At 34.9% G+C, this 23,726-nt stretch overlaps 1 protein-coding gene across 5 annotated transcripts in view; it reads left to right on the top strand.

Annotated features, from left to right (window-relative positions):
- Positions 1–20,557, top strand: part of RUFY1 (RUN and FYVE domain containing 1) — a 38,952-nt gene extending 18,395 nt beyond the window's left edge. For 4 of the 5 annotated variants that reach the window (XM_051978723.1, XM_051978724.1, XM_051978726.1 and 1 more), the window contains exons 5-18: positions 837–960; positions 2,787–2,848; positions 3,888–3,953; positions 5,130–5,199; positions 9,159–9,260; positions 10,003–10,119; positions 10,512–10,679; positions 12,337–12,434; positions 12,768–12,887; positions 13,463–13,592; positions 15,400–15,494; positions 18,132–18,180; positions 19,136–19,213; positions 19,822–20,557. In XM_051978723.1, the coding sequence (XP_051834683.1) occupies positions 837–960; positions 2,787–2,848; positions 3,888–3,953; positions 5,130–5,199; positions 9,159–9,260; positions 10,003–10,119; positions 10,512–10,679; positions 12,337–12,434; positions 12,768–12,887; positions 13,463–13,592; positions 15,400–15,494; positions 18,132–18,180; positions 19,136–19,213; positions 19,822–19,965 (1,423 nt within the window). In that variant the 3' untranslated portion in view covers positions 19,966–20,557. The remainder of the gene's footprint in view (positions 1–836; positions 961–2,786; positions 2,849–3,887; positions 3,954–5,129; positions 5,200–9,158; positions 9,261–10,002; positions 10,120–10,511; positions 10,680–12,336; positions 12,435–12,767; positions 12,888–13,462; positions 13,593–15,399; positions 15,495–18,131; positions 18,181–19,135; positions 19,214–19,821) is intronic. The other variant, XR_007950775.1, reaches the window with a different exon arrangement.
- Positions 20,558–23,726: the final 3,169 nt, after the last annotated feature.

Here is a 23,726-nt window from a genome sequence, read left to right as displayed (position 1 = left end):
CCTCTCTTCAAAATGGGAATAATACTTCGTGCCATCAGCCGTAAGTGCCTGTTATGAAAAAAAGGTTTGAAATCCCTCAAGATGCCCTAGAAATATGAGCTATTATTGTTGCCTAAAGAATAGCATTTATTATACAGCCATAGGATTTTTTTTTTTAATTCTTTCATTTATTGAGTACTGGTAACATTCGGAAAATTTGTTATTGGTATTAATAATAGCTATTTGATGTTAAAAATTATTGGTCCTTATTGGAATGAATACTCTGAAGGGTTTAGAGAAAGTAACATAGACTTTGTGATTATTTTTCATTGAGATGAAAAAAACATAAGAAGATTTCACTACTTTGACCAATCAGCAGAAGAATGTCAACATATAAATGTCAGAGAACTTGATATATAAAGTCTATATTTATAGGATCAATGATACCTGCTATGTTAAATTTTACATTTTACATGGGGGGGCCCAGTGCATCTTTGACATTTGTATTTATGTAAATAGCATTAGTGTATCTGTTTTTTGCTTCTTCTGATTGCCTATGGTTAATAGTAGGAGAATTTTTTCCCATATAATTCCCTTTTCCAATTGGTACAGAGGGTAGGATGGACCTTTTTCTGGCAGGTATCATTCCCTAAAAAGTCATAATAGTTTTCATAAATATTCATGAGCAGTGTGCCTTTAATTGTGTTACTTTAAAAATCAAGTTTAAATGTCCACAAATATAATTTGGGGAAAATTTACAATTTGTATTAGACCAACATGCCAAATTAAGCTTGTATATAAATGTCAGCATTATTGTTAAAATAAACATATGTTTGGTGGTTGCCAATCTCTCTTAGTGAATTCTATGAACCTGAGGCATTGATGATGGAAGAAGAAGGAACAGTAATTGTAGGTCTGCTGGTGGGCCTCAATGTTCTTGATGCTAACCTTTGTTTAAAAGGAGAAGATTTGGACTCTCAGGTAAAACAGAATTCTTGCTATCAATAAAGTACTTGAGTTAAACCAGTGTTGATTACTAGTTGTAAAGACATGGGATATACTTGGGACAAATAACAATTTGGAAGTTTAAGTTATAGGCCCAGTGTTTTAAGTGTTTCCAAAGATTCTTTAACAATTACTGGTGCATTCTTGATTTCTTAACGATTAGATAATGCTTTCCTAAGCTACATGAAGAAAAGAAAAGCTAGAGAAGTAGAGAGGGAATAGTTCCTTTTCTGGCCTGGTCCAGCTAGAGTTAGAATACTGTGTGGACTCTGGATTTCAGGAAAGACATAAATGGACTGGAGTTTGTCTAGAAGATGGTGCCTGTGATCTGGGGAAGACTGGAGAATATGCCATATAAAGATCAGTAAAGGAAATGGAAATACTTGGCCTAGAGTACATTTAGAAAGGATGGGATGGTATTTTAAGTATTTGAGAGGGCTGAAGAAGAGTGAGTACAAGGTGAAGAAGGGGAGATTTAACTTGATGAAATGAAAAACTTTCTAAGAATTAGAGCTACCCAAAAATACAATGGATTGCCTGTATATATAGGTGTAAAAGACACAATTACTATGAAATGAGATTTATAGTTTCATATTTTTTTTTTGTGTTCTGCTCTGTATATATAGAAAGGCTCTATATTTGATGTTTAAATTCAAAACAATTTCTTTCTCCTCTTCTCATCTCTCCCTTCCCCTATCCTCACCTCTCCCCCAAAAAAGTAAGCTATATATGGAGAAACATGAGCTTCTCTTTAATAGAAGCTGGATCTCCAAGGTCTAGAAGAAACTCTTTGACACTGATTGGACTAGATGGCCTCAGAAGGCCCATCGGGTGTTTGGATCTTATGATTCTATAGTGAAAATTGATTCTTCTACAAAACCAGTCTTTGTCTAAATTGGAACTTAAAGCCCTTTAATGGAGGGATTGCTTTACTATGGTAATTTTTCTGTTAAATAAAGATAACCTTCTAGTGATAGTGGCTTCTCAACATTTATGTATGAACTCCCTTCTGAGCAAAGGATGTATACATAGATCATAGTTCTTCCCCCTTTGTGTTCAGAGGATATGGAGAGCATCCTCACTTCTCTCACAGTAATTTACTACCCATTATCGTGAAGGTCTCCTGAAGGCAAACCTCAGCAGTCCTTTTCCCCATTCCCAAAAGACTCCTCAAGATTGGGAATTCCTTTGAGAATTCCTAGAGTATGGCCTTGGTTGGTTCATAAAAAACTCTTGCAGAGAGCACCATCACTTTTTCATAAGTCACTAACAAGTACTGAGGAAGTCAGAATTTCTCCATGCCTTCTTTAATATCCAGGCTAACTTCATTCAAATGGAACTTTGTTTTCAGCAAGTTTGTAAGTTATAATATATTGACCAGAATACTTTTTTTTTTAAGTCACAAAATATTTAGAGTTAGAAGTTTAACTAGTCCCTCTGATTTTTACATGATAGGAGTATTTGGTTGTCATTTTAACCACCTTTAGGGGGTAGGCTAAATGGCTGCTAAGGATTCTTCTATCTCCATTATCTCTGATCACTTTCCAGAGTAGTCAGGCAAATCATTTGCTTTAAAAGTCATCAACCATAACAGGAATGTTCTGACTTCTTGAGCCTTATTGTTAACAAAATTCAGATACTACAAGGTAAATGATTATTTTAAGGGGACAGGAATTTAAATGTTTAACCTAAGTTATGAAAACAGTGAATAGTAAAAAAATAAGAAATGCCATCTTACATTTTTCTTTATAGAAAGAGTTGTCTAAACTTTGGTGTGTGTTTGTGTGTGTTTTTTAAACCAGGTTGGAGTGATCGATTTTTCCTTATATCTTAAGGATGTGCAGGATATTGATGGTGATAGAGAGTATGTATACAGTCAATTATTCTTTATAATGGAATTCTAACAAATATTGTTGTAGATCACTAATAGTCTTGGTGCAATAGGAAGCACAATGGACAAGAAGTCAGAAGACCTAGATAGAGTCTTCCATTTGCCACTTGCTGCCTTTGGTATATCACTGTTCCCCATCTCTGAGTCTCAGTTTCCATATATGTATAATGAAAGTAGTGAAACCAGATTTGCTACACTCTGATGAACTCGTAATTATGAAGGGGCACCAGAGAAAGCTTAAGATGACCAAGTTTCTAATTCTTACATTTAATAAAGAGATGGTATTCAGCAAATCACTTAACATCTTAGACTAATTGAGGTCCTCTTCTATATTCCTTACTTTATTCCCCTCACAGATTTCTTGTGAAAATCAAATGAAATAATGGATGTGAAAATCCTTCATATCTATGAAAGCCCTGTCAAAATGTCTGGTGTTATTTTTGAGATTCTCACTGAATTAACTCCATATTTTGAAATAAGTGAGTTTTCACTAAACATAAAGCTAACATTGAAACCCATTGGGTTTGGTTTATTTGCTTTTGTTTTGTAAATGCAAGTGCCAGCTCAATAACTCCATTTTGGGGAACATATCTATCTAAAATATCTAAATGAGATGAGCCCTCTCCATGAATCTAAAGACTGCCAGTTATAACCTTGAGTTTGAGCCATTGACATTTCCAAACTTCATCAACCAGAGGGAGACAAACTAACAGATCAGATTGTAAAGGCTTCAAGAACCTCAGTGATTGGTAACAACAGTTTTTCAGTAGAAATATGGAGCTGGTTCATTGATAGATAATGTCTCACACTTCTTTTTCTTTCATTAGTGCTAGTCATTAGTTTGTAGGAAAAACATTGTACTCCAGCATTTCTTTCTAAGTTTTATGACTGAATGATTTTCTAATACTGGAGACACTAATGCTTGCATGAGGTAGTCAGTTTTGAGAGGGGAATAAAGAATGAAGATGAGGAATAACTAATGAATTAAGGAATCCCTCTTCCTTAAAAACAGACAAGAAAGAATTACTGATGTCCTTGATCAAAAGAATTATGTGGAAGAACTTAACAGACATTTAAGGTAGGACTCATTTTTTTTTTTTAATTGCTCATTAGGCAAGTCACTTTTCTTCTCTGAATCTTTTTCCTCATCTGTAAAATGTAGATAACCATGCTTTTACTATTCCACAGAGTTTTTAGAAGGAAAGTGTTTTGTGAAACATAAAAATATTTGTAAATGTAAGCTTTTACTATTACAGGTGTTTTTTTAATTTCTAATTTGCTTTTGTTTTTTCTTGAAAAAATATTCTGAATTTACAATTCATAGTTGTAATTATTCACAAGATATTTGTTTCCAAAGAAAATTCACTAGAAATGTTATCATAATTTCATTTTTTTTAAGAAGCCCTTTTCTGGTTGTCTTACATTTTCATTTTACAAACAAAAGTAACAGCTAGCACTTGCGTTGTATGAAATGGAGTAATTTAGTTTCCTTCTGGGAAATAATTTCCAATTTTTTTATAGTTTTTTTTTTGGCTAGTATTCTACAAATCATAAAACAAAAAGTTTTCAAAGGGAGACTAGCAGAATAATGGATTTTTTTCAATATTATATCAATTAATTTAAGCTCAGTTTTCGGCACTTAGTCTTTTTGTTTCCTAGTTAAGCAGTTATTCTGAATTTTAGACAGTATTCAGCAAATATGGACTCATATATGGTAGGCATGGAGATATCTTCATCTCAGGAGCCATTCAGATCATAGCAATATAGAAACTGATCTGAAAGGCAGTATCTTAAAGATTTATCCTTATAGTGTGGACCTAGCTGGATATGTTCTCTTTATGTCATTTAAATCATTTTTGATGAGTTTCATAATATACTATTTGTAGGAAGTAAAATTGTACTAACCATACCTTGGACATTTATAGCAAGTAAATGAAATTCATGTGTATCTTATAGATATATTTACTTTCCTTGCTAAAACTTATCTGACAAGGCAAAAATTTATTTTTAATGACCCTTACATTATTAAATTTCAAACCTATAATCTAGCTTTTGGCTCCTCTAGACAATATTTTGTGATTTTAAACAATGAGGTGATGGGGAGGAGATAAGAAAAAGTTCATAAGATTATTCCTTTCCATCTCAGCCCTCCTGAGGTGCTATAAAACCAAGGTTGAGAACTATCATCTTAAGTATATAGAATTGTGAAAGTTTAGTGTGCCCACAATTTCAGTCTTTAATCTTTTTATTACAGCTGCACTGTTGGGGATCTTCAGGCCAAGATAGACTGTCTAGAAAAAACCAATTCAAAACTTCAAGAAGAGGTTTGTAACTTAATTTTTTTTTAAGTATTGCAATTATAGTTATCTGAATTGGGTTTGATTTATCAGAGTTTACTTGATCCCAATTCTCTTCTTGTGGGATCTTCCTCCAGCAGTTATCTTATCTCCTTCCTAGTCATCCTTCCCATTGGCCTACAGACATGTTCTGATCTCTCCACTTCCAAGAAAGCCTACCTTTACTCCTTCTAGATCAAATAATTATTCTCCCATTTCTTTCCTTTAAACTTTTCAAAGTTCTCTAAAACCAGATGTCTTTTTTCTTTTTACTCCCTACTCTTTCTTTTCTCAATCTTTTGCAGTGTGATATGAGTAATATTGAATTGCTTCTCTCAAAGTCACCAGTGACTCTTAGTCACCAAATTCACTGGTAGCTTCTTTTCAGTCTTCCTTTCCCCTTCCCTCTATGTAGCTGTGTAGAGCTGACTCTCTCTAAATATGTTATCCTATGATTCCTCTTTCTAGGTATCCCTCTTCCTTTTATTTAAATAATATTGTACTCTAACAGTTCTCCTATATTCCTTACCATACCAGCGACCATGAGGTGTCACTGGCACCTCATCTTTTTCTTTACCTCTCAGAGTAAGTTTTCCCTGCAACAGACAGTCTTTTATCTTGTTCTAAATTCTTTCTCCTAGTCATCTCATTTACACACATAGCATCAAGTACCATCTATATGCAAATAACACCCAAATTAAATATTTCTAGTATGGAAAACTTCTAAACTTGGCTCACATCTTCACCTGCTTCCAGAACCTCTACTTATAACTCCTGTCAGCATCTCAAAGTTAATATGCTCCAAATCAAAATCACTTCTCCTCTAAACCCAGCCATCTTCACTCTTTGTGTCTATGGCACACACCCATTCTCTTGATCTTGTGGATATCTCTGACCCTCTCTCACTTCTCATATCTAGTTATTTGCCAGATCTGTCTCCAAAACAGTTTGTACCTTCATCTTGTCCACTTCAGTTCTAGTGGAGTTACGTTGTCACCACATTATCCAATCACTGCCACCCACTCACACTATAGCATTCTCTTTCTTACAGGTCTTCCCTCCTTTCATTTTCTTCTTTCACATTCACTCTGATTAGCAACTTGTTTTGTACAAATAAATTTGGGAATGCTATTTTTTTGCTCAGAAATCTTTAGTGCCTTCAGATTGCCTCCTGAGTTTTTTAGGCTTCTTTTCTTCTCCTTCTCTAGGGCCACACACACTTCCCCAGCCTTATGTCCTGTTTCTCCCTTTCTTCCCACTCTGTTGCAGCCAAACTGGACTCTCTGCTCCCCAAATAATGTAATTGCTTGCATACTTCTCTGCATTTGGAGAAGCCATCCTTCTTTCTCTTCACCAATTGAATTCCTCTTTATTCTTTTATATAGCACAATTCCCTTGCTTTCATATTAGGACCCACCTTTTCTTTCAGACTTAATAGAGCAGTCTTATTTTGTTTTTATAGCTTTCTGATAAGTACCCTAAAGGTAGGGATTATATTTTATTTATCTTCCCTGCCTCCAACATCTTATTACAGAGCTTCATATATGTTAAATGTTTAATAAATGTTTATTGTTGTTTCTGTGTTACTGAATTTCTAGTGGGTGAAAACTGTCTTAGGCCCTACATAGGATTACTATCTAGAAAGCCTTATCTCCCCAAAATCTGTGACCTACTCTTAGCAATTTGTACTGTTATAGCTCTTGTTTCTTTGATTTGGCAGCAGGTAAGTGTCAGCCTCAGTCAGAAAGATCAGGATTCAAGTCTCTTCTTTGACCCATTTTAGTCACATGATCTTTTGAATAATTTAAACTCTCACAGGGCCCAGATTCTCTTAAGTCTGTAAGTTATAGAAGAGTTGCTTATTGGCATTGATGAGGGAATTTCCTCCTCATGAGTATACCCTAAACAATAATTAAATCATAGGTCTAAATCCAGAAAAAATAAAAAGGCCCTCATTTTTTTTAAACTGGGTTTACTGAGTTCAGAAACCCCTTCAAACTTAGCCAGGCAGGTCGTTAGGTAATAAATTGTGGCCAGATTTGAAGCCTTTCCAGCTTAGTAGGGCCTTCTAAAACTTCAATTAAAAACCTAGGGTTCCTCCATGCCATAGTAAGACATTAAAATGAAACTTCAGTGGGCAGCCTGTGTGACATTACTATTTGGGCAATTTTTTTTTGTTTGTTGTTCTTTAATCCAAATGGAACTACTATTTGTGGCATAGAATTATAGATAGTATATAATATAGCTACTCTTTGTACAAGAGGTTATAAAGTTTGTTGAGAGGTACAAATACCCTAGCCTTCCACCTCCAAAATACCTGCCTCTTGGAAATATGGAACTAAATCAAATCAAGTCAAGTCAACAGACATTTATTATAAGACTTGACCAGTCTTTCCATAGCATGGTCTTTCTCTTGTTTCTTACATAGGAAGTGGAAAATGAGAGGACAGGAAGATCAAGGGATGAGGAAGAGGCGAAAGTTTTCTACCAGCTGCCAGGCAGACACTACTTTGTGGACATGATAGCCATCTTGTCTCCTCTCTTAGCAAGAGATGGCATTCTCAACTGTTTGTGAACCTTTCTTCAGGTAGTTGTCCCTGTCTACTTAGGCATCTTCATCTTGCTGTTCTGAAGGGTTGGGAGAAATGTTTTCCATAATTTTATTGATAAGTATGTTTAAAGTGTGGAATTATTAGTCAGTTTGCACTAGTTCATAAATTAGAAAAATTGAAAAGGAATTTTATATTAGTTAGCATTTTGTTATTGACCAGAAGGGCCAATGTAAAATTCAGGAAATTGGTGCTTATACTGAGCTCAAGTATGGATCAAATACATTTACAAGTATTTACAAGAGATTAGCCAGTTAAAGTGTCGTTTGGAATAACTTGTGTATGTTATTTATTATCTGTTCTTTATCATTGTAAAAAGAGAATTCTGAAAGCTCTTTGTCCTATGTTGGACAAAGTGATCTTATGCATAAAGTCCATTCTTAAGGTTATAGCCAAATATACACAGGTAGTTTCTCTAATCATCAAATGCACATTATTTGGCAGCTAGAAGTTTTGGTTTAAGTGCTGAGATTGAGTGATTCCCTTCTCATAATTTGACTTATGAACTTCCCAAATGAAACTCTTAATATGTGTGGGGGGGGAAAGAATAGGGAAATGTCCTAACTAGGATTTTTCAGATGCTCTCTTGTGCTTTTCTTTACATTTATTCTGAGGCAGGGATAAGGAGAGCTGGCTTGTGTATTTATACCTAACATACCTAGCAGGTCTTTAAGCCTTCCTTACTGATCATAGAAATTATCTTTCTTTGGGTAATCCTCATTTTCCCAATATACAACTGTGAAAAGTGTAAATAAAAGGATGGTTTTTTTTTTTTAACTTATTAATTTTTTTTTTAGTACTTTCTCAGTGCTTGATCTTTGCCTGCCTGAGATTATAAATCCTCAAGTTAATATTTACACTGGCAACTCAAGTTCTACTCCTAAAAACTTAAAGTTTTTACTTTAAAAATCAACTAATATTCTTTTAGCAAAAGCTGCCAGTTCTGTGAGCTTAGTGGCATTTATGTGAATGGAAGGGACAAAAGGAGATGTTCAAAATTCATTCTCTTTTATCTGTGACATAAGTTAACGTTTTAGAACTAAAATTTGATCCTTGACTTCATAAGAATATATTTTTAAAGAATTAAAAGGGAGATTGTGACAGTAATAGTAAAAGGAGTTTCTGGACTTAGCTAAATGTCCTTAGTGTTATTTCACCTGTGGAGCCTAATTTCCCTTATCTGAAAGGAAATAATACTTTTTGGCTCTAAATTTCTATGATCTTGCTTTTTTATGAATGCTAAGATTTGTGTACTTTGTGTCTAACTTTGAATATGCAAATTTCAGTGAATTAAATGGGTAATTAATGTCTGCACTAAAATTCTTCTTTTTTGACCAGCTTTCAGCAGCTACAGATCGGATTGATTCACTTCAAGAAGAACAGCGACAATTAAGAGAACAAAATGAATTAATCCGGGAAAGAAGTGAAAAAAGTGTAGAGGTTAGAAAACTGGCCGCAGAAAATAAGCATGTTTTTATTCAGCAAACTCTCTTCTTGGAGCTGAATAAGAATCGTATCCTTGAAATTTCTCCAGTGGAAATTCTGCTCTGGCTTGTGGAAGACAGCCAGGTCATCTCCCAGCCATTGCATTGGCGGTACTTCATCTGTTAGAAATTATAGAGTAACTTATTTCTAAATTGTTTTGGGCTCCACTATAAGAGGAAACAAATGTGAAGGAAAATACTAAAACCATTCTCTGAGTGGAAATGAAGAATTGTTTCATATGGCTCTTTTTTTCTGACTTAACAAGCTGGAAAAATATTTTTACATTACATTGGTTTTCCTTTGAAAGTGCTATCCAGAAAAGGCAGGACCAATTTGTTTCATTTATCTAGATTGGTTGTCTAATTATATTAAACCTATGAATGTTTTCTCTTTTTCCTTTTGTAATATGAAAGTTATTATGGTTTTAGGAAGGATTTCAAGTTCCTTAAAATGGGAATTTATTCATCCCATTTAGAAACTTTATTCAAATAAATGAGCAAAAGAATTGTTCTCAGGCAGCAAGATGGCACAGTGGATAAAGCACTAACTCTGAAGTCAGGAGGACCAGAGTTCAAATGTGGTCTCAGACATTTAACACTTCCTAGCTGTGTGACCCTGGGCAAGTCACTTACCCCAATTGCCTCAGCAAAAAAAAAATTGTTCTTGGGAGTACTCTTAATATTTGTATTTAATACAGGTAACAAAACAAGATACAAAAGTAGAGCTTGAGACTTACAAACAAACCCGACAAGGCCTGGATGAAATGTATAGCGATGTATGGAAGCAGTTGAAAGAGGAAAAAAGAGTCCGAATGGTGAGTATGGGACACTAGGACAAGGATAATTACAAGAATGTATTCAGCTGCTGAATCACTGAGAAAGTAGACACAGTTGCAAAAGTTTAAAGTAAGGTTCATTTTGTCATTCACATCAACAATTGTTAATGTTTTGTTGGCATGATGCAGAGGCCAGTTTTGCTTCACAGAAATATAGTACATTATACAAAGAATATTATGTTGCCTACAGTGTCTTATATGACCTTACTGACTCTCCTTCAACCTTGTGATTCCATAATGATTGTTGACTTTAAGGTAGACATGGAAACTTAGTAAATGTTTACAGTGTTATGCACTAATATCCTAAGCACTAACCAAGAAGGGCAGCATGCAAAAATTAAAACTAGATTTGTGATTATTTTCCTCCTAAGGAACTAGAGAAAGAACTGGAGCTGCAAATTGGAATGAAAACAGAAATGGAGATTGCAATGAAACTACTAGAAAAGGATACACATGAAAAACAAGACACACTAGTTGCTCTTCGCCAGCAACTGGAAGAAGTCAAAGCAATTAACTTGCAGATGTTTCATAAAGCCCAGGTAGAAATCAGCTTTGTAAATGAAGGCAATACATCAAAATACCACATGGTAACAGAGATCTCACTATATGTCAGACTTCTTTTTTCTTTGCTCTCTTTGTTCTGTTCATTTCTGCTTCATATTCTAATTGTTCAACACCAGTCACATATTAGTAGGTTTTTATTAACTTAAGTGTTTGGTTTCCAAATTTTTCCATTTTCCATGTTAAGCTTTCCTATTATGTAAAATATACCCACATAGCCTCCTTGTATGCCTTTCCCTCTCTTCCACTAAAGTGGCCGGGGAGATCAAGTACAGAAATAGCAGGCATAGGAGTGGGTCTTTGCTAAGAATATGCTTTGATTAGATGTAAACCATTCAAACTGCTGCATTGTGCTGACTTTCAAATAATCCTTGTTTGCTTATGTACCTCATATGTTGATCTTGTGCATTCAAAAATATCCTTTCTAAAACACTGAATTTTTTTTTTAAGTTTTACTTCCTACTTTATTATATAAATAACCATGGAAAATCATGTTTCATTATGGTTCCTCTTTCACTTCCCTTAGTCTTTGTCAAAGACATTGACTTTTTACTCCTTTTCTTCTTTGCCTCTCTTTCGTCCTTTCTTTCTAGTATTGGAGACATCACTATAAAATAAATCAGTACTAGCTTATTGAATCACAAAGATTTAGAAATGTCTTTTTTGGAACCTCTTTCATTAATCATTCAGAGCCTAAATCTCTTCTACTATCTCTAAATTCCTTTAACATATTAGCCATTAAATGAATACTCTTTACACATATATCTATTGAAGATTTATAGATATTTCTCCTCCAAAAATGAAAAAGAAACCATCATAAAGAAATGTTTGATACAAACAATGCCAGTTAATAGAATCTGGTAGATTTATCTTTCCTCTCATTTTAATTGCATCTGGATCCTCTCCTTGGATTCTCACCATGGGTTTCTTGAGTGATGCATTCTGGGATTACCAGTTGCTTTCTTGACTTCTCTCTGAACCATAAGTCAAATTTCAACCAATTTAGTTCAAGTCTGTTTGGACAACTTATCCAACTATCCATTCCGTGATTTGAGGTTCAAATAAAAGAATTCCCCAAGAGTTGCCATAGTGACCATACCTCAGTGTATTTATGTGTAATTGACAGCCGTCTCCCCTTCTCATAAATACTCTTGAAAGGCCATGTTCCCATACCCTATATTTACCTTTCCACCTAAGTGCTTAATTATGTTACTTTAGGTTTTTTTTTTTCCAAATTAAAACAAGCCTTTTGAGTTTATCAGCTCCAGCAAGGAGAGTATACTCTAGTGATAAAAGCAAAGATCTAACATAATCGTTGGTGACTACAGTCTTTAGCCAACTACATTCTTCCTCCTTTTTCTGTCTGTAAAACCGAGATTTACTCATATATTTTCCAGGACTCTTGACAGTCAGCAAAAATGATACATTTTTTAGAGGGATAAGAAAATAAGACATTAAGAATGTATTTTAGGTAGGCATTCCAAAGGTTTTGATTTGAGTTGATTCTCTGACATCTGATACTGTTTGTTATGATTGTAGCTGACATCTCTATATAGCATTCTATAATTTACAACATTGGATACATATAAACATTTTCTCATTTAATTCTTTGAATTTAACTTTTTTCTTATCTAGAATGCAGAGAGCTGCTTACAACAGAAGAATGAAACAATCATATCTTATGAAGGAAAAACCAATCAAGTAATGTCTGCCATGAAAGAAATGGAAGAGAGGTATGTAATGAATATCACCTGATGCTTATTAGCAAGTCTCTGTGGAATTTTATGAAAGTGGGTATTTCTAGTTCTATGAAATAAAAATTCATCCATTCCATAGAGACTAATACTGTAATTCTCTTAAAGAATGATACAAAATGACCTTGCACCAAAAGCCTGAGACTTTTACATATGTCTCCTTAATCATACTGAAAATGAGGTTGTGAAAGGGTCTCTCCTCTGACTCAGAACTATGTACGAGAGTTTGGAATAGTGATGTTTATAAGACATTGATTCTCAATGCTACCTCATATGTTTTCTGAACGTATGTCTTTTCGTATTTTGATCTAGATTACATTACTCAGAAAAGGCCAGGCAAGGTGCTGAAGAAAGAAACAACAAACTGAAGCAAGAATTTGGTGGCAAAGTTGAAACCCTACAACAGCAGCTCTCCCAATTGGACAAACAATGGTAAATAATCCTCAGCTACAATTGCTTGATGTGAGGGGGAACAATGATGTGTTTTCTGGTTGTGATGTAACAATTACTCTCTGAATTTCAAAGTAACTATTACTAGAGCTCATATTCCAGTGCAGAGCACAAAAGTAGTAGTAGGACTTAGCATTACACATAATACAAATAAAACAGTAAATTTGTTTCCTTCTTATCAGAGTCTTGTTTTCCTCTTCTCTGAAAGTTGCCTTATTTCCTATCTAAAAACTTGTGAGATTTACCTCAGGCTAAAGCCTCTTCTAACCTATGTTCTGAACAGTTTTTCTGTCTAGTTCCCAGGTCAGCACAGTGATAATTTTTTTTAGCACTTGACAATAGAAAACAATTACCTTTCTCATAGGTAATGGTTATAGAAGCTACACATTTTTGGGAGAAAGTGGAATGATTAGAAGGATCACTGAGAAAGAGAACTTGCCAACTCATGAAATGAGACTTCCAAGTAACATTCCATTTGGCTTGTACTAGTCCAAAGTTTAATTGTCTTCTATAATATAACGATCTTCATTTAAAACCATCTTCTTTTTAAAAAACAGCTCAAGTCTCGAGAGAGAGCTAAAGTCAGAAAAAGAGCAAAGGCAAGCTCTTCAGAAAGAGTTGCAGCAAGAGAAAAATACTGCTTCTCTGCTCAAAACTGAGTTGCACCAGGTTGATGGGCTAAAAAAGGTAAATTGCACAGTGTATAGATGATTGAGAGTTTGTGCTTGTCATGTTGAAGCTTAAGAAAAGCCATTTGAAGATAGTTGTCTTTTTGTATAAATGGAATGATTAAAGATTTAAAAAAGATTGTGTGATTTAGTTGAACAGAAAAGTTGAATTTCAGAAGGATCTTTCAGCACCATTTACCAGTAAACAAAATGGCAAATATCTTTGAGTAGATAATACCTAATAATCCTACCTTAATGTCTTCAAGATTAAAAAAGTCCCACAAGATGACAAAAGGCCCAGGAAAGCCCTCCTATCTTTAGTGATTCTGAACCATCCCTGAGAACTATGTATGAGAGTTCTATAGCCATCCCAGGAGACTAATATCATACCCTTCAAACTAGAACCCTAATTTCATCTTGGAATAGGTTCAAACCTACAATAACCCTGGCTTTTTCAAGGATTGGAGGGGATAGTCTTCAAACGCCTTGGAACTAATTTGTGCAAGGGATAGGCTGGGCTTGTTGACAAGTCAGAAATAAAGGAGAAGTGGAAATAAGGAAATAATTCTCTTAAGACAAAATAAATTTCCCTGGATAAATTCCTCTCTAAGATCTATCCTATATGATTCCTTATCAGAATGACTGGAAGGAAGGTACCCTTTCTTTCTCTGAATAGAATTAGAGATTGATTAGAAACCATGGCTTTCTTATTTCATAAGAATATAAGGGCCTACTAATTTTTGTTTAGTCAGGTACAGGGTCAAAATAGCCCAGAGGGAAAACAACCAATCCAACACAGTAGTTTCCCTTAATCCTTAGATAGATCATATAGAATGTTACCACTTTATACAAGTCTACTTCCTTTCCCAATATTAGGCTACAACCCCTGTACAGATCCTTTTCATATCTTTAAACTGTAAAAATTCACCATTCCCTCAAGTGATTACAATTTTGTTTTCATTGTGATTTATTTTTGTATACCCACTGTAACTTATGAATTTAGAATGTTCATATCTGAATTTTTAAAGTACTATTTCAAAAAAATGAAAATTTTAAAATCCATTACATTTGCTATAAATAAGTACTATTTGAAGGCTTGACTGCAAAGCAGATCTATATAAGATGGGCATATATCTTTTGTTTTTTTGAGGAGAAAGTTGTTTCTACTTTTATTTTCATTTCCAAATTCTTTTTCTTCCCCTCACCCTTTGAGAAGACAAGAAAAATACAATATCCATTCTGAAGTCATGCAGATTTTCACATTAGATGGATTACAAACAGTAAGAAAAATAAAGTGAAAAAATATGCTTTAATCTCCTCAGAATGCATCAAGTTTCTCTGTATAGATAGCATTTTTCATAATGAGTCCTTTGAAATTTTCATGGGTCATTGTATTGATCAGAGTGACAATCACAATTGATTGTCATTACAATATTATCATTATGTATAATGTTCTAGTTATGTTCACTTCACTCTGTATCTGTTCATATAAGTCTTCCCAGATTTTTATGAAGCCATCCCCATTATCATTTCTTACAGCACAATAGCATTCCAAGATGAGATAAACTGAGAAATATAGCAGTTTTTAATCTAGATAAACATTTTCAGTTACTTTTTGGATAAAGTCATTTTTGTGCCAAAGATTAGTACATGAATCACTCAAATAAATCATATAAATAATCCAGGAAATAAATCCTAAAAAATTAGTTGTTCTATCAGTTCATTCTCGCAGCTTCAGGGAATTTTCCCAGCCCTGGTTAGTGTTGCTGTTGTGATTATCCTTGAAAAATCAGAATCTTTGATTATTTATAAAATATTATTTATAGGAACTTCAAAAACTATATGAAAAAAAAGAAGAATTACAGAAGATTTGTGAAGAACAGGAACAAGCACTACAGGAAATGGGATTGCACCTCAGCCAGTAAGTTCCCAGATTCAACTTAATTAGGATAAATGGAACTTTTAAACTGAGTCAGATCAAAAAACTATGTTAAGTACTAAAAACCTATTTGCCAACCATTCCATCTACCTCAGCCATTCTATATCTACTTCAGTCTTTCTCATTCCCTTCTACATGTACCCTTTTTTACCCATACTCTTCTCTTTCTGTGTTTAGTCTTAAACAAATGTACTTGGGACAATCACACAGTGATTTTCTTCAGAGCAAGTTAACAGTTTACATTTGGATCTCTCTGCCTTTTTATAACTTTGTCCTCCTCAGTAAGAATATGATGTAACTAAAGAGGTTCAGAGATAAGCAACTAACCTGAATCCTACTGCATAAACCAAACTTTTAAAAGATTAAAACTTTTTAGCCTATAAATATAAATGAAATGGCTAGTATATACCAGATTATAAATGGGTATTCTTCAAACTAGACAAAGTATGTCTAAACAAATTAAAATGCCCTTTTTCTCATAAAGTATAATTTTTGGACTTCATTATTCTTATGAGGTTATGTTATAGGTTATTTTAAAAAATGTTTAGATGAAATTGCAAAGCTATTCTTGTTTTATCAAGGGAAGTAAAGACATTTCAGTTCACATCTTACACCTTCAACCTCATTTAGGTACAGTTGTGAATTTCCAAGGCATATTAGTCCTTGGGACTTCTAAATAGAATACCAGGAACTGACCTGCTATGACTTTTCTTAAACTCTTACATTCTAAGAATGTGTTCCATTATCATTAATGGGTATTGAATTACAAAAGAGTGAGTCTCTGAAGTGTTCTGTGGTTCAGCAAGCTCTCAAAATATATAGTATTGAACTACATGATTCCTTCATGTTTTCTACAAGCTAATCTTCTGCTAACATTTTGTAGCCATGTCTTCACTTTTGTTTCTGAGCTAGGCTTGTAATTTTTAATTTATTCAAACAGGCCTTGATGTTTTACCAGTAACAAAATGACAATGCATTCTTTCTATTCGTTATGGGCAAGTCTGCATTTGCCAGACTTGAATAAGTCAAATAGAGAATGCTTGCAGTCTGCTGAAAAATACTGTAGCCTAAGTAGGAAAACAAACATATAAGACAAGTCTGGCATTTTGCTGTGTTTGACCTTCTATGAGTGAAAATTGCTCCTTTCCCTGCCTTTATTGCCTAAGAGAGAATAGGATTCTTTTTTCATCTTCCCCCCCAGGCCCCGGACATATCATTCTTTATAACAACTAAATATCAAAACAGACCCCAAAGCATCACACTGCCTATGTCTGAAAATGTATACCTCATGCCATAGATAAGAATCTACCACTTCTTTGTCAGTGTCTTTTAAAATTTTGACTTCATATTGTATATCAGCATTTGTCATTTGGGGTCCTGATATGTGTGCCTTCTTTTTCTATCCAAAACATTGGTAGATAAAATTAAGGACAAAAGCTTGTGGCAGTATCTTGTGTATTATTTAATAGTAGCATTAAATAGGTTGTTCTCAACTAGCAAGTCTCCCAAGCCTTTATGCTAACATACTAAATGCTCTTCTCCATTATTACCAACAGTGTAGAGAAGCACACCATCAAGGTAAAATCCAGAACCAGTTTACATTCACAAGTATAATAGAAAAATTGTCTCCAAAATGGCTATTTACAAAATTGTGCATTTGTAGGAAGCTGGGATTAATGAAAAGATCTAAGACGACAAACTTTGGGAGTTATGGCTAAATCTTTTCAGTGGAAGTTGGTAGTAGTATTGTATTATGCTCATTTTGTTATATTGTCCTCAACTCAAGGTTGACATTCATTAAAAAAGAACATTTTTAGAAGTTTAATTTCAATCAAAACTATATACTTCGGAAATTTAAACTTTATTGATGTTTTTCTTTGGCTTTGCTCTTAAAAGTATGATTTCCAACCTGCATTTAGTTTGGAATATTTGTGTATAGATGCAAAGTGCTCACTGACTGCTAGACTAGCTCTAGATGTAGTTTCAAAATCCCCAGTTGATCTCCTTAATCATTGTAATCTTGAACAAGGCATTCTTAGCTGCCCTGGGTCATTCAGCCTAGGTAAAGTAGAAGTTCACTATCTTAAGCATCATTTAGAACACCACACTGGAAGATCCTTTTTTTTCTCCCTCTCATTTTTCCCTTTTCTACTTTTGTTCTCTTTGTTCTGTAACTAAAAAATAGAGATTTCAATTCTCTCTTAGGCATCAAAGGCAAGGAAAAGAGCAACAATTAATTTCCTCCAACTTTCATCAAGTTACTATGATATTCTTCATCAGATGGCCTAGTATATAAAATTGTTGTATGTCTAGCTTATTTTCCTTTTTCTAATTGTTCATCTTTGTGGTACTTGGAAATGTATATTCTTGTTCAAATTAATGATCCTAACCAACTAGGAATAGAAATAGATTAAAATCACCCCTTAGAAATTAGAGAAAAAAAACACCTACCCCAAATACATAAATAAGAGAATGGTGGGATCTCTGGACCAAAAAATAAAAGGGGGAAAAGTTAATTTCACGGTATTTTATTTTCACAAAAACCTTTTTCTATATTTCAGCAGAGATGATAAAGCTTTTTTTTCTTCTGTCAGAACTGCCTTTTTTTTCCCCCCCCAGATCAAAGCTAAAGATGGAAGATATAAAAGAGGTCAATAAGGCACTGAAGGTATTGGATTATGAATAACCAAGGGGTATTTGCATATTAGCAAATTGTGACTTGGTAAATCTTTGTGGTTCAATATAACTGATGTACAAAGTGAAAGTTTCTATATCTATTGCCCACTCGTCCTCATTGAGAGTCACAGTGATTAGAGAAAGACTATGGAAAACATGTTTCTGCTCAGCTTGAAAAGATCAGTAGAATTTTGGTAAGTCACAGAGGAAGAGGGAAGATTATAGCTAAAGGGCACAGAAAATGGAAAACTAGAGAGGCATATTTGAAGAATAACTGGCACAATCCATCTTGGTTAGAGTATGAGATATGTGATAGGAAGAAAGTGTGTAGGAGTCAGTGTGTGGAGCCTTAATGCCAAGCCATGGAGTTTGAACTTTATACAGTAAACGTGAGGGAGCACAATGATGTGTTAGTAAAATTACCGTGTCCACAGAGGACAGTATGTATTGGAAAGGGAATAAACTAGAAGCAGAAAGACTGGTTAAGATGCTATTATGAGAGTGATCCAGGCAAAAAGTGATATGGAAATGGAAAAAAAGATGTGAGAAACATGATGAGGGGAGAAATGATACACTGATTTTACAGGAAAAATACACATCATAAGTTTACATAGACTGAAGCGATGAGAAACAGGTCATGTACTTCCTCTTTTTACAGATAGAAGAGAGCCTGAGGTCCAATGTCTCATAAGCAACAAATAGCAAAGCTAGAAAAATGCAGCCCAAACTTGATGCTCCTTCACAAACTTTTCAGAAAAATTACCCACAACATTCCCAAAGAGTCCAAAATTTCAGTTGTTTGAAGAGATAAGCATTTAAACTCCTCTTAACTGCTCTTAGATGTCACTGCCAAGATGACAGTGTCACTGGCATTTCTAGCCACTAGTCTTTGTTTGGCTTCCTTCTGCAGATGAAAAATCCAATTCTTAGGGCTCCTTTCTCCTTAGGGTCATACCTGGCTAAAAGATGATGAAGCAACGTACTGCAAACAGTGTGAGAAAGAGTTCTCCATCTCCCGGAGGAAGGTAAGGGCCCACCCCTCTGAGGCTCTAGTCTTGAGAGTTTATTAAAGGTAAAAAACACTCCTGCTACCTGAATCATTAGAACCATTGCACATGCCCATCTCATCACTTTACCTGATTAGGAAAAAAGGCGATCGTGCCCAAATTGCTCGGTTCTGGCACTGCAGGGACCTCCGTTCTGGTTGCTCAGTATGTTCAAAGAAGACTGTTTTGTTTGTAAGATGTCCTACCCAGACAAATTATCTCTGAACTTTGGATAAGAAATGGGATCCCTTGATCATTTTTAGACTACCTGTTGACTAAAGGATACCATTGGTTTGATTCCCATCACAAAATGTCAGAAAATTTTGGTTGCTGTTCAACTCTGGGTCAATAAGAGTGTTTGTGGGCAATAAACATTGAGCCCCTAGGGCTTTGTGGAACTTTTGATTTCTGTTCCCACAAGCTATTTAAAAGATTCCAAAGTCCAAATCCTGTTTTTGTAGACTAGGGTCAGTAGTAATGAATTGGGATGACAAAGAATTTTAAAGTACATTTCAAAGCGTAAAGCAGCTGAGTTTTAGGTAATAAAACCCACCTGCGTTGCCTTTTTTTTTTTAACTATGCTCTAGCATCACTGTCGGAACTGTGGACACATCTTTTGTAACACATGTTCAAGCAATGAACTTGCACTGCCATCCTACCCAAGACCTGTACGTGTATGTGATGCCTGCCATACTCTCCTCCTTCAGAGATATTCATCCAATTCTTCCTAGGGATCACGAATGCTGAAAAGTCCTTATGTTAGCTAGAGTAAATGAGTTCCTGCCTCCCTGTAACAAGCTTGGAAATGTGAATTTTGCAGTTTTTCTGATCGTTATAAACATTCCTGGCAGTAAACTGTTCTTTCATTCTGAAAAAGGGCAAAGGAAAGTCTTATATTGTGCTTATTGTTAATGCAATCTGTTACGTTACTGATTTACAAGGGGGTTTCATGAGAGCAGAAAGAAAAGGGTTCATTAACAGCACTTCATATACTTTAATGTTAATTGTTCTTTAATGTACTGAAATATTGGTGTGCTTTTTATGGTCTAAAATTATTTTCTCTATTTAAATTTTATTTCTCCTTTGTTCTCTCTTGACTTTGGTCCTCCAGAATGTTTTTTTTCTGCACAGTGAATCTCAAGATTTTGTTACTGTAATTTTTCACATGTAAAATAATCAACATTGAGACTATGTACATCTACAAATTTTTTTCATCTTTGAAAGTTTTCTGATTCATGTGTCTCCAAAAAACTGAAATTTCCTTCCTTTGAACTTACAATAAACATCAAGATTTGCTTCTCATGCCCACGAGATACAATAAAAGCTTTTGATTTGTTGTTTTAAGCGTGCACAACATATAAACTACAAAACTTAAAGCCCAGAGAAGGGATTTTCCAGACCACGGATCTTTCACTAAGCCACTTTTCTTTTCCAAGCTTGCCCAACTCTGATTACATTCATGTATGTAGAATGACTAAAAAACCATGACTGATGGCACTTCTAGTCCCTCCGATTTGATGTTTTTCTTTCCTATTCAGTTTTAATTTCGCTTTGGAAAGACGATGGGAACACAGCAGCACTTGGGTATTAACAGATAAAGCTACCAGGAACTAAGACCCCAAAGTTTAACCTCATGTGGTTCCTTACCTAGGTGAGGATTAATATAGAAATTTTACCAAAAGCTACAACCAAGTTTAATTCGTTTCAGTCTTGGGGTTTTCTTGGCAAAGTTACTGTAATGGTTTGCCATTTCCTTCTCCAGTTCATTTTACACATGAGCAAAAGGAGGCAAAGTTGTGACTGGTCACAGTATCTGGTACCACATTTGAACTCTGGTCCTCTTGACTCCAAGGCCCAGTGCTCTATCCTTTATCCACTGAGGGGACAAGAGTTTTTAACAATTTACACAGTACCAAGAGAAATCATGTTAATGAACCACTGTTATGTTCATAATACAGGATATGCATTAACGCATTTCTGCTGGTGCTGCCTCATCTCCCACTCATTCCTCAGCTCTCTGATGCCTTCTGTCCTTAGCAAGTACTGAAAAACTCTCTAGAGTCACCAATAATTTCCTGAATGTCAAATCCAAATTTTAAAAGTCTTGACATCACTGACTTCATTGACAAATACTGACACTCTTCATCTGGCCCTCATGGTTTGAACAATGGTTTCTTCATTCTGGTTTTAGTCCTAGGCTTAATCCTTGTTCCTTCAACTATAAGCAGCCATATTAAGACTCCCAAAAAGTGTGCATCTTCTTGAATCTGTTAATTTTACCTAGCACCTCGAACTCAACAATTTTGAGACTGAACTCGTCCTTTTCCAAAGCCTGCCTATTTTCTGGCTTGTCACTAATTTCTTCACTGTGACCCAAACTTAAAAGAGTCAGTTAGCAGACTCATTCAAAAGTGAATTTATAAGATACAACTTGATGAGGATGATTCTGAAACAACTTCCTGAAAGCTTGAGTTTTAAACTAATGGTAGGATCATAGAAAGGATATGCTGAAAAGGCCGGGAGGCAAGAAATGTCAGTTTTATTTCATCTTACTATATCCCAGCTAGCACAGAAATTATAAATTGACCTTTGGTTTTAAATACTGGGGACCAGCAAGTTTTTGGTTTAATTCATTTCAACTTTTATTAGCACCTAATACATGCAAAGGAAGTAATAGTTAGACCAGTGGATAGGGTGGTGGACCTGGAGTCAGAAAGAGGTTGTAGTCTTGGTAAGAAAAACGCCTGCCCTGTAGGAGATCCAGAAGCCCAAGTAGACAGGCTCATGTGTTAGAAAGGGATTTTTAAAATGCTCAGCCAAGTTTGCATTTTATTCTGAAGGCAGTGGGGATACAACTTGAGTTTTAGTGGTGGGTGACATGGTTAGGTGTTTTTAGAACACTGTATACCTTTTCTGTGGAAGGTGTCATATTGACGGGGTGAGGGGGGTAACAGTGGAAACTTCTAAGTTAAGACCCAGAGAGGTCTAGATAGAAACAGCAGCAACATGGTTGGACATTTGGGATGGGGGGGAGGGAGAAGGATTTTAAAACTAGTCCCCATTTTAAAAACTTGGAAAACGTAATGTCTTCCGTTTCAGACATGTCAAAATCTGCAAAAATTATTTGGCACTAAGGATGAAATTAAGAAAAGCAACACCAATTGTGTACTATCAATGTATTCAGTCCTAATTAAATCTATCCTAAAATTGTATGGTGTGTGTGTGTGTGATATATGGACTATTTAACCTTGAAAGCACTACAGAAAGAACAGTGTGAGGAGGAAGCCAATTGTCCAACATACAAGACCGATTTGCATTATTTGTCTTAAGAGGTAATGACCTTTCTTGGCCCCAAAGTGCCAAGTGGGTAAAAGTCTCAAAACTGACTCTCATTTTATACTGTCTTGAGATCACCACACTAGCCTTTGAAAACAAGGTTATTAAATCACTGATAGATGCGGATTAGACTTAGGGTCTCATCCATTTTTACTTTTGATTTTTATTCAAGAGCTAATAACACAAGGCTTCTGAAGGATTAGAGAAAAACTAAAACTATGCTGCTCAAGAAGCAAAGGAATTCTATGAAACAAAAGTGAGAAATTGCAGATGTAGTAAAGTTTTGAAGCAAAATACAGTTATCAGCCAGTATACCTTAGCAAAGCAAAGAGAGAAGTAACCATCAGACAAGGACCAAGAGCAGTTTCACATCCAGGAAGTGGTGGTCACATGTCAAAAGCTAGGTCTAAATAAAATGACAAGAAAAAATATCACTGGATTTAGCAGTTAACTGGAAACATTCTTAATGTTAAGGAAGAAACTGGCAGGTAGATGTTAACATTTAGAAATGAAATCTTATTTGTCTTAATTCATCAATGTTGATCCCAACACTTTTGAGACTAAAACCTTTAATTGACTCAAATAAACTAAACAATAGATCCATATTTGGGACTTTAGGAACCTGTATATAGGAGTCAGCTGTAAATTCCCCCACCTTGAGCATTTACTGATACAGAAAATGCTAAGTCTTCTATTTTTGTTTAACAAGAAAGCCCTTTTCCTTAATTAGCCAAAGCATATCTACTATAACACCAAAAATCTGCTTCCACTAAGGTTGGATTTCCCAAGGCCTAAATTTTAAACCACAAGCAAGTGGAATGCTATGTGCAACATACTCAAAACCCTAAGCTTTTACTATCTTTCACTACAGTTGCTCCTTATAAGCTTTGAAAGGTACAATTATACAGAAATTTGTCAATAGTTAAGGCAAACCCCTCTTCTTCCTTTGTAGTTTTAAAAAAAAAAAAAAGCTTGGCTTCTTGATCTCAAAATTATAATTAATGTAAAGTTAGGATAAAACCAAATGGGGCTGTCATGAGTCTAACTTAAGGTATTTATTACACTTTAACTATCATAGCTTTAGCTTTCTCTACACATCAACTAGAGAACTTTGGCACAAACATTCCTAGCTAACTACCTATCTGCAGTAAACACT

Source organism: Antechinus flavipes, chromosome 2 (genome assembly GCF_016432865.1).
Source record: "Antechinus flavipes isolate AdamAnt ecotype Samford, QLD, Australia chromosome 2, AdamAnt_v2, whole genome shotgun sequence".
Lineage (NCBI taxonomy): Eukaryota > Metazoa > Chordata > Mammalia > Dasyuromorphia > Dasyuridae > Antechinus > Antechinus flavipes.
The sequence above is the reverse complement of the archived record's forward strand: the minus strand, read 5'-3'. Positions and strand labels throughout refer to the sequence as shown.